Source organism: Pteropus medius, unplaced genomic scaffold (assembly GCF_902729225.1).
Source record: "Pteropus medius unplaced genomic scaffold, Ma_sr-lr_union100, whole genome shotgun sequence".
Taxonomy (NCBI): domain Eukaryota; kingdom Metazoa; phylum Chordata; class Mammalia; order Chiroptera; family Pteropodidae; genus Pteropus; species Pteropus medius.
The window spans coordinates 13,427,469-13,439,523 of record NW_024352784.1 but is presented as its reverse complement, the minus strand read 5'-3'; the positions used below and the strand labels follow the sequence as shown (position 1 = coordinate 13,439,523).

At 30.7% G+C, this 12,055-nt stretch overlaps 1 protein-coding gene across 29 annotated transcripts in view; it reads left to right on the top strand.

Moving 5' to 3' along the window:
- PICALM (phosphatidylinositol binding clathrin assembly protein) overlaps nucleotides 1–12,055 on the top strand; it is a 90,292-nt gene that overhangs the window by 34,829 nt on the left and 43,408 nt on the right. For all 29 annotated transcript variants that reach the window (XM_039848232.1, XM_039848244.1, XM_039848243.1 and 26 more), the window contains exons 4-8: nucleotides 73–175; nucleotides 5,670–5,763; nucleotides 7,807–7,918; nucleotides 9,414–9,520; nucleotides 11,566–11,607. In XM_039848232.1, coding sequence (XP_039704166.1) covers nucleotides 73–175; nucleotides 5,670–5,763; nucleotides 7,807–7,918; nucleotides 9,414–9,520; nucleotides 11,566–11,607 — 458 coding nt within the window. The remainder of the gene's footprint in view (nucleotides 1–72; nucleotides 176–5,669; nucleotides 5,764–7,806; nucleotides 7,919–9,413; nucleotides 9,521–11,565; nucleotides 11,608–12,055) is intronic.

Below are 12,055 nucleotides of genomic sequence, written 5' to 3'. Positions count from 1 at the left end.
AATGAGTTGGTTTTCTAAGCAAATTGGGATTTTAATAATTTATGAAAACTTTTAATATTTTTTTTCTTACAGGATATGATATGTCTACATTTATTAGGCGGTATAGTAGATATCTAAATGAAAAAGCAGTTTCATACAGACAAGTTGCATTTGATTTCACAAAAGTGAAAAGAGGGTGAGTTAAACTTTTTTTTTCTTGCTATATAGTGGATTTGAATATTTTAAAATATAAACCATATAAATTATTAGATTATGAATTATCTGGAATTTCAGGCCAGTTTTAAAAGACTGAACTTCAATTTTCTTTGAAGAAGAACATCAGATACTTTTTGCACTAGGTTTTTTAAAGCTCTTTTTAATTTTATTACAGCTTTATTAAGATAGCGTTCACACAACGTAAAATTCACCCTTTTAACGTATAAAATGGTTTTTAGGACATTTACAGAGTTATGTAACATCACTACTATCAAATCTTACAACTTTTCATCACTCCAGAAAGAATCCCCAAACTCGTTAACAGTTACTTTCCATTTTCCTCATCTTCTAAACCCTGGCAACCGCAAATCTATTTTCTGTCTCTATGGGTATACCTATTCTGGATATTTCATATAAATGGAATCAAATAATATGTAGCCTATTGTGTCTTGCTTTTTTCACTTAGCATAATGTATTCAAGTTGTAATATCCTTATTGTAGCATGTATTAATATTTTATTTATTTTTATGGCTGAATAATATTCTCTTGTGTGGATTATACTATATTTTGTTTATCAGCTGATGGACATTTGAGTGATTTCTGCTGTTCGGCTCTTAGGAGTAGTGCTGCTTTGAGCATTAGTGTACATGTTTTGTGTGGATTCTTTTCAGTTCTCAGGGGTGGGTACCTAGGAGTGGAATTGCTGGGTCATATGGTAACTCTCTTGTTTAGCTTCTTAAGGAACTACCAAACCATTTTTGGCATCATGTCTAAGGAAACGTTGCTTAATCTAAGGTCATAAAAATTTACTCCTAAATTTTTTCTAAGAGTTTTGTAGTTTTAGCTCTTAACATTTAGGTTTTGAATTAATTTTTGTATATGGTGTGGGGTCTCGGTCCAGATTCATTCTTTTGTATGTGGATATCCGGTTATCCCAGCACCATTTGTTTCAAAGTCTTATTTCCTGATTGAATGGTCTTGGCATCCTTGTTGAAAATTAATTGATCATAAATGTAAAGATTTATTTCTATTCTCAATTCTGTTCTGTTGGTATTGATTACTGTTGCTTTGTAGTAAGTTTTGAAATTTAGAATGTGAGTTTTCCAGCTCTATTATTTTTTTAAGACTGTTTTGGCTATTTTGGGTCCCTTGCATGTATTTCCATATGAATTTTAGGATCATCTTATCAATTTCTTCAGAAAAGGCATCTAAGATTTTGAGGGATTGCATTAAATCTGTAGATCATTTTGGGAGAGTATTGCAATCTTAACACATTATTTCTAGTCCTTATACATGGGATGTCTTTCTGTTTTTCATTTTTACTTTCAGTGCTGTTTTGTATTTAAAGTTCTTTTTAACAATGGCTTCAGAAGATGAATTTGTTTTTTGCTGTGCCCGAAATAATAGTCTCCTTGGCACATGAACTAATCACACAAAAATGATGTAATCAGTGCTTTTATACCTGATAGCACCTGGTATATGGATTTTTCTTAGGATATATGATGAGACTTCAGGAAAAAGTCACTAAAGACATTCTAAAGGGGCACTGATGACCCTTGTGGCTGTGAAATCCTGCCCTGAGGGAAATCTGGCTTCTGCAGAAATATTCTGGTGAATGCCTAAGTTTCCCTGCTGCTCAAAGATCCCAAAGATGTAAGCAATTAATATTTCTTTAAATTGTTCTCTTTAAATGTTAAATCTCTAAAATGAAATGGACAATATAATATAAATGTAGACATAGCCTCTTAGTTATTCAAGAAATTTTAAAGATGAACTTAAATGTTCCATGTACACTCTTCCAAATTAATCAGGAGGTGATTAGCTTGGAATTTACCAAAATTAAATTTCACAGATTTTGTTACATATATTTAGGTACTTTAGAAGATTATAGTTGAGGAGTTCATATTTAGAAGTCTGATTCTTAACCCCAATATCCTGTCAAATAAACCGTTTTCCAGTTGAGCTTATATTATACTTCACTGTTGAATATATTCAGTAAAACTGACCTTCAGGATATTTTTAGATTTCAGATTAATAGAATTCAAAAATGGAAACCTTTTTATTTACTTTTTATTTATTTTATAATAGTTTAAGGTATACAATACAGAGGTTAGCCATTAATTTATGAAATAATCCCCTAGATTACTGTAGTACTTATCTGGCACTATACATGGCCATTACAGTAATATTGACTATATTTCTATTTTTTCTAATCTGAAGGGTTAGTTTTGAGGTTGAGGAGAGTTGCTGCATTTCTGTATTTAATAGAGCAAATTTTCATTATTTGGATGAGAACAGCCTTTGATTATGCACAATATAATTAGTATTGATTTAAAAGAAATTACTCTCATTTAATGCTAAGGAAAAAGAAAGTAAATCAAAGCTTTGAGGAGCCATAATTGAGTGGAACCAAGAAAAAGCACAAAATTGACATTATAGAAACACAGATATATATATCTATGTGTATGTGTATCAAATTGTATAAATAAAAAATATATAGGATGTAAGGTTTAAGTTGAAGGCATGACAGCAATTAAAATTTATTATATCATGGCAAAAATCTCAGTTGATGATTTCAGTTTTAGAGAGAACTTGCGTAGCAAATAGTAAAATATTATTTATTAGGGTAATAATTTTTTATGCTTACAAAAGTAATAAACTTTTTAAAAGTTCAGGCAGCTTGTAGGAAATGTTAACATTTTAGTGTATCTAATCTTTTTTCTATGTGTAAATAGAAATGAATGTATGGAGGTACATAGAAAATTACATAAATTTTTATTTAATACTATATTACATTAATATGGTACAATATTTAATAGTATATAGTTATTCACAAATACAGTGGACAGTTTGGTGATAGGCAGAGGGGAAGGGGATTTGGAGGGCTGGGAGAATGGGGCGAAAGGTTAAAGAAGTACAAATTAGTAGTTGATGGATGGTCGTGGGGAGCATGGCATAGGGAATGTAGTTAACATTAATACGTTGGCTAAGTGGAGGGTCACGGGAGGGAGGGAGCAATAGGGATTGTTTTATGAACTATGTAGATGTCTAACCAATGTACTGTATACTTGAAACTAATTAAAATAAATAATTTTTAAAAAGATAAATAATATATAATTATCTAATATAGTCAAATTAATATTATATAATATTTAATATTTAGACATTATTTTAAGACTGCTTTCCTCCCCTACTATATATTTTAGACATTTTCAATGTCTGTACACATAGATCTATCTACTTTTGAATGGCTATAGAATTATGTTCTAGATGTATATTTAACTTATTTTTTATCTTATAAAGGAATGCATTGACTATCCTTTTGCGTATGATTGCATTCTTAAGTGAAGTTTCTTGTAGAATAAATTCTTAGAATTGATAAGTCAAGGATATACATGCACATTTAACATTTTAATGGAAAACACCAAATTGTTCTTTATAAAAGTCGTACCACATTATTGACTTAAATACAGTAATAAATACCTCTTTTACTGTATTCTTCCATTCTCATGAAATTGTATCTTATTAGGTGTTCATTTCATACTGGTTGTTTGAATAATGCAATAAATGGTGATGTTGAGCCTCTTTCAATGTCCTTTGCCCACTTCTTTGTTGGGTTTTTAAATTCTTTTCTGATGTGTTGAATAGTGTTAAGAGCTCACAGGCTGTTTAGTCAGGTCAATCTGGATTTGAATTCTAGCTTCACTCCAGTTAGATGAGGGACTTTAATAAAGATATTTCAGTCAGCTTTCTGGCTTTTTAAAAATAACTTTGTTTTGAAGTAATTTCACTTCCAGAAATACTGTAAGAATAATATAGATAACTCCTTTAGAATTTACTCAGATTTACCAGTTTTTAACATTTTGTCACATTTGCCTAATTATTCTTTGTATATGTGTGTGTGTACTTTTTTCCTGAACCATTTGAGAGGGGATTACATAACTAATGCTTTCTTATAGTTTATACCCTTAACACTTCTGTGCATATTTCTTAAAACTAGGATCTTTTATTACATGTCCATCAGCTTACTAACTTTTTTTACATTTGTGGCACACAAACTGATACTGTTTGTACAGGACAGTGGGTTAAATGGAAGACTACTTGAGGCCGGAGGATTAGGGAAGAATGCGTTGGCACATATACAGCCCATTTGTACCATAGTAGTATGCTGTGGCACAGTTAGGAAGCCATGAATAGCATTTATCTATTAAGATTGTTGTGAAAATTAAATGAAATGTATGTAATACTTAGCACATGGGAAACACAAATAAGCTTTGTGTGTTAGGAAAATAAATTATCATGAGTTACAAATATTTTTGCCTGTTTTTTAAACATTATTAAAAGTTTAAAATATTTTGTGATCAAAATTATTATCTTTATTTTTATGGTTTTTGTCCTTTAAGCAAAGTCAGAGTGGGCTTTTCTACACCAGAATGATTAATTACCTATTAATGATTTCATTGGATATATTTATGGATTCAGTATTTTATATTTAAATTTTTGATTCATTAGGAATATATCTTGGTATAAAAGTAGTGAGATGGAGACAACAACAACTATAATTTGTAATAAAGATATAGACCATTCAAAAATCAAAATTAATTATTACCCAGTTAAATTACTTTTTACTTATACCCTTGAACAACATGGGTTTGAACTGTGCAGGTCCACTTATATGTGAGTTTTTTGTTTTGTGTTTTTTTTCCCCAGTAAATATGCAGTTGGCCTTTCTATATCCTTGGTTTTGAATCCAAGGAGTCTTTTTAGTGAAAACATTTCTCTTAAGTATCATTTATTTTAATGACCAGATTAGAATGACTTGGTAAAATTGTCCTTTATTTTATAATAAAATAATTTTCGTTATTAGGATTGTTGTGAGAATTAAATGAAATGTTTACAAGCCATCTCTATTTGAGTAATGAATAAAATACCTTAAATCAGTGCTCACCAAGACTTGAGGTCAACTGCTGGCTCCATCAAGTCCTAACTGTTTAGTGATGTTAGTTAGGCAAATGTTTTTTTTAACATGTAATTTAAAAAAAAAAATCTGTAAAATTGCCCTTTACACCGGAGTGATTTGAGGATCAGATGATTCCCTCATCTGAAAAGTATACTATAAACCTGGCAGTATAATGTAAGCTTTGATTTTTGTGTGTCATGTTTTATATCTTTTCTTTCTTTTGTCCTGTCCGTCCTTCCTTCTTTCCGTCCTTCCTTCCTTCCTTCCTTCCTTCCTTCCTTCCTTCCTTCCTTCCTTCTTCTCCCCACCTCATTTTAAATGAGCATTTTGATGTTAGACATAAAATTTCCTCTTTTTTTTTTATATGATATGCTTGAGGTTTCAGGTTCAATAATGGCTTAAAAATATGTGATGTTTCATAGCAACTTGTTCTCTGTTTATATAGAGATCCAAGTGGCAGTTCAAAATGTAGATTTAATAACAACCTCAATTGTTTCTTTTAAAAATAAAACAGGGCTGATGGAGTTATGAGGACAATGAACACAGAAAAACTTCTAAAAACTGTACCAATTATTCAGAATCAAATGGATGCCCTTCTTGACTTTAATGTAAGTTGATTGCACAAATGCTTTTGTACTTTAACATTTTAAAAATTATATTCTTATAATTGATCAGATTTTATTTTCAGGTTTTCGTAGACTCTTGAACTATATGCTATCCTTTCAGTATCCAGGGGGGCTTGGTTCCAGGACCCCCAGCAGATACCAAAATTCATGGATGCTCAGTCCTTATATAAAATGGCATATATATAATATTTGCATACAACTTATGCACATCTCCCATATTCTTTAAATCATCTCTAGATTACTTATAATACCTAACATAATGAAGATATTATGTAGATAGTTTTTATAGTATATTGTTTAGGGAATAACGACATGAAAAAATAGTCTATACGTGTTCATTCAGTACAGTCGCAAATGTTTTTAGCCTAACTGTAGTATATGTCAGCAACAATATATTTTCCATCTTTGGTTGTTTGAGTCCTTGGTTGCAGAACCGGTGGATATGGAGACTATGCAAGCCAAAAAATGTGATGGGAAGGTGAAGGAATTGATCTGAAAAATCTACTTTCTTTCCATAATGATTTTTAGATTTTAAAAATGTCTGAAGATTTTCTGTAGGAATAGCCAACTTAATATTTCTGTAGCAGTGGTCCCCAACCTTTTTGGCAACAGGAACTTGTGCTTCTATAAGAATCTAATGCCTGATGATCTGAGGTAGAACTGAGGCAGTGAATCAACTAGCACTGGAGAGTGGCTGCAAATACAGATGAAACTTTTGCTGGCTTACCAGCTGCTCACCTCCTGTTGTATGGCTTGGTTCCTAACAGGCCACAGAGCAGTACTGGTCCACGGCCTTAGGGCGGGGACCTCTGTTCTGTAGGGTTAATGTCTAAAAAAGAATTTGTTGGTTAAAAGGACATAAACATTTAGATTTTTAAAATATTGCCAATTTATATTCCGGAGAGATTGAGCCAGTCGCTCCTCAGCAGGTAACCTGTTTTCTTTATCCTCATCAGCACTGAATAATACCTTGGTTTTGATTATTTTGATATCTTCTGGTGTAGTGCTCAAGAATGGATATTGCAGTAATTTAATTTGATTATTTTATCTTAATTTATCTGGTAAGTGAAATTGAGGTTCTTTTCACATGTTATTTGTATTTTTTATTTTTATGAATTGTCTGTCATTTGCTTTATTATTAGGATTCTTTCTTTATGACGGAAATCAGCCCTCTTAGTATTCTGCAGATATTTACCAATTTTTTGTTGACTATTCATCTTTCTACTTAGGCTTTTCTATTCCTAGCAACAAGTTCATTTTCATGTACTAGATATTTGTGTTATTTATAAAAGTTAATTAGACTTATCCTTTTGATTCATTCCGTGAGATAAAACTAAAGTTATTTCTAGTATTCTTGATAGACAAATAAGTGCAATTTTTTGTTATAGCATAATTCAATAATAAAAGTAATTATTGATCATTCCTGTGTAAGGTACTGCACTAGACTCTGTACACTCAGTATACCATTTAATTCTTCCAGTAACCAATTGAGGTAAAAATATTATCATCCTAATTGAAAGTGAGTTTGTTTGTAATATTGAGAAAAGGTATATGTAGTTTTAAAAAACTTATCTTCTAGTTGCGCCTTGGCGGTTATAATAGCCATTTAATACTTTTTTATTTAAAAATATTCAGCAACTCTTTCATGACTCAAACTGAACTCCCACTTAGAACTGGGCTTTATTTTACAATTAGAAGTATTTAATGTTGAAATGAAGTTGTAACTAAAAGACTTTTGAGATATAGCCTAGGAATTTCAAGAGTTAAGGGTACTTTTGTTCTCAATGATTTACTTCAAAACTAAATTGAATATCATAGATCATAGGATGTTTGTTTGCTTCAGTCTTTAACATAAATCGGAACTCGAAATTTTTACTCTATTTGGCTGTAACTGATTGTAAATAATAAATGTTTTTTCTCTAATACATCTAAATATTCAAATTCACTGTATTTTAATTTGAAGAAAGTCACTGTCATTTAAAACATAAGATTAGCTAATTTTTTTTTTTTCTGATTTTTCCTCAGGTTAATAGTAATGAACTTACAAATGGGGTAATAAATGCTGCCTTCATGCTTTTGTTCAAAGATGCCATTAGACTGTTCGCAGCATATAATGAAGGAATTATTAACCTGTTGGGTAAATATTGTTGTAGCTTAATGACATTCTGTTTCTAGTATTGTATGGATTAATAGTATTGTCTGAGTTGCTACTTAAAGCTACCTAAAAATTTATTGAGCTATCTTCATTTTTTGTAACAATTTATAACTAGAACATTTAACTAGATGAACTTTATTTTTTAGAGATATATGTGTTTTCTTCTATCAGTTTTACAATTTTTAAAAACAGAAAAATCTCTTAAAATTTAAGTTGAAATTTTTCTGTTCCAGAAAAATCTTATTTCTTCATAATTTACTCCAGAATGAACTTTAACTGTAAAATTGATATTTTTCCTAAACTTAATTTAAAAGTTGATAATTATTTTCAGTGCATTAAACATTTATTTTTAAGGCTGAGGCATTTTAAGAATGTCTTGTGCTTTATTTTTGAGACATTTTAGGAATGTGTGATACTTTGAGTGTTAGTTGACCCTCAACACAGGTTTGAATTACATGGGTCCATTTATATGCATATGATTTTTCAATAAATACAGTAAATATTTTCCTTATGATTTTCTTATAACATTTTCTTTTCTTTAGCTTACTTTATTGCAAGAATACACTGTATAATAAATATAACATACAGAATATGTGTTAATTATGTTTCACTATGGCTTCCGGTTGACAGTAGGCATAGTATTTAAGTTTTGAGAGAGTTAAAAGTTATATACAGATTTTTGATTGTGCACAGGACTCTTAACCCCCATGTTGTTCAAGGGTCAGCTCTATATGGAATGCAGTTAATTTTGCCTAGAAATGCTCACTTTTTTCAGTAGGATCTGTATGGAGTAGACGAGTAACAGTTTGCAATGAGTGCCAAAGTGCAAGTGTCATATATCAATTATGTTTACTCCAATGTGCTCATTCTACCCCTACTTCTTTTTATTTCTTTTAGAATTTCTTTTAATTTGTTTTTCTCTGTTTTTTTTTTTTTTTTTTTCATGAATGCTTTAATCCTTGGAGATACGGAAATTGGGCTTATTTTTTTTACAATTGAAAAATGGAGAGTTTTCTACAAAAATTTGGAAGGCATAGTCTTCCAGTCTATGCTTATTATAAATGAAGCTCTTTACTGCTGTTTATATATTAAGTTAAATGAGCTTTCCAAGCCAGCTTTGTTAATATATCATTAGTAAGAATATTTGGAAATATAAGTTAGTGCTGTTTTACATTGAGTAAAGGGTAATATGTATTAACATTCAAATACATATTTAGGGAATTGTGAGGGAAGGAATATTGTAGAACAATCTGATAATATAAGTAAAGTCAAGTAGTTTTTCTGCTTTTAATATAATGGTATCTCTATTTTACTTTGCTTTAAATATCTAAGTTAATTTAACACTGATATTGTTCCTGTAGGGTGAGTGTGTTCTCTGAGACACCTATATGATCCTTTGGAGCTGTTACTTAATTATTTTCTTTTTTGAGTTATATTTTGATGTGAATAAAAATATTTTTGCATCTACTTTTGGCAGAAAAATATTTTGATATGAAAAAGAACCAGTGCAAAGAAGGTCTTGACATCTATAAGAAGTTCCTGACCAGGATGACAAGAATCTCAGAGTTTCTCAAAGTTGCAGAGGTAAACTATCTTTAAGTGACTATGTCTCTTAACCTGCTGTTTTGTCTTTAAGTGTGGATATTAAAGAAATCAGTCATTATCTAAATGCAATATCTTAAATATGGTGGGATATATAGTCAATCATGTCAATAAGCTGTATTGAATTCTGTTATGGCATGAATATTATATAGTATTAAATAAAATATATCCTGTATATTTAATTCACTATTAAATATTGAAAGGTAATTTATTTTTAAATCTTTCTGTATAAAATTAGATAGGTGGCCCACGATGGTTTGGAATTAGCCATGTATATTAGAAGATTCATTCTGTTAAGTATGGCAGAGAGTATTCAATGTTAATGGTAGTCTCTTTCCTCCATTGAGACTTGCAGCTGGAGGCATGTTATTCAGAATGTTTTGTTTCCCCACAGAAGTGAATTTAGTGTATTGTTTATCATTGATTGCAAAAACCATGAGTATAGGTTATAGGATAATCTAATTTTGCAAATCTGTTTAAGAAATAATTTTCTGAAATTGTCACATAAGGCATTTGTGTTAATGCTTGCAGGTATTATCTTGCTCACACAGAGATGTAGGTCTTAAAGTATTTTTGTTTTCTCTTTACTCATCACCACCAGAGATGTCTTGCTAGGATAATTCTGGAAGATGACTAGGCTATAATTGATCAGTTATATCAAAGTAGTTAATCTGGAGCTAGCAAGTTGGTGATTCTAGCTCTATTACTATAGTGATATTTTATTCTGTGGCAGATGAATAGAACAGGATGATGAGACCTTTGAAGAAAATAGCTTTGATTTGTTAATCAGCTATTTTCTAAAGCCTACTGCAATTGAATTTAAAGTATCTCTCGAGGCAAATCAATGTTGTTGTTTTTTTTCCATTTCTTTAAGTCAGTCACATATTAAAACCAGAAGAAAATAGGATTTATGCTATGATTCCAGTAACTTCTTTAAATAAGTTTTAATTTGTTGACTTTTCCCTTTGGCCTCTTGTGTTATTTGTATATGATAGTTATAGTTTCTGACTTAAATTTTAAGCCCTTGTTTACCTCCAGATCTGCTGATCTTACTCTGAGATGCAATAGACCATCTAATTGCATGTGATCTGAGAAATAGGAAGACTCTCTGGCCTAAAATATCCTTTCATGAAGCTGTCTTAGGGATTGCAGTTTCATTATGAGATAGGTCTTAGTTATTGGAGTAAAGGCATGAATAATCTTTTCAAATGTGTTTGAAGAGAACACATAATTAGTAAGATCTCAGTTTGAATTATTTTATCAAATTTTCTACTGATATCGTTCTGGGACTGGCTTTTGAAAGATTGAGAAACGGAAAATGGAATGATTAGAAAATGAAACATAGCCACAGGGAGGGAAAACAGTTTTTTAACATGGATACTAGATTAGTAAGTAGGAATGGTTTTTATCTTTTATGCTGGAAATTGTCTTGTGCCTGATGATCATGAAAATATATTTGAGATTGCTTTGTGGAGACAGTTTATATTTTGATTAGATGTCACTTTGCATTTGTATAAAACCTGGCCTACTTGAGTGAACATAGGTTTTAAAAATTGTTATCTCAGGGCGATTGCCTGGGAAAGCATACTTTATGGCGAAAGGCAAAGTGATTGTCATTGGGTTTGTTCTTTAACTTCTTTTTATGCCTCAGGGAATTCGTTCGTTAGTGGGCAGCCTTTCTCATCCTTGCCATAGTGGTTTTTTTCATATGACAACTAGAAGTGATGGATTTTTTAGATTGTGACATGGCATAGGTGCTTAGAAGATATGGAGATGGTAACTTGATAGTCTTGTTAAATTTTCAACTCTAGTTCCCCTCCTGTTACAACTTTTAGAGCTATCAAATAACATCTAAGCTCTTGGAAACATTGAATGACATCTTTGGAGATTATTCTTCTGATTTTTAAAGAAGTTGATCTAAACTGTTATTCACAGTACTAGTTAAAAATGTCATTTTCTAATTTTTATTTATAAAACATCTTTATTATAATTTTATCTATTAAATACAATGCTGCTTCTTCTTACAGCAAGTTGGAATTGACAGAGGTGATATACCAGACCTTTCACAGGTAAGTGTATTGTTATAGTGTCAACACTGTCTGCTATGTATTGCTAGGTGTGAAGGGCACAAGATGAATAATATATGTAGCCCCAGCTATCAAGATCAGTGTAATTTTTCTTGACAGATTTTTAACATTTTGATGTATTACTGACGATTGTTCTAACATTATGATCATGTAGAATGATCTGTTCACCTCTTGTAATGGTAGAGCTAGCCACTGCTGTACTGTTACTTCAGTTTATTCCTTTTACTCTTTTCCATCATCATCATTTAAAAAAAAAAGAACTGAACTTAGAGAATGGTATTTTAAAAACAACATTTGTACTATATTATAAGTAGAGAATTATTTTACACAGGACTTATTTTTCATTTTTTAAACCTTCTGTTTTGACTATTTGGCTCAGGTAGGTGTATTAAATAGGGATAAATCTCAAAACATGATATTAGAATAAACA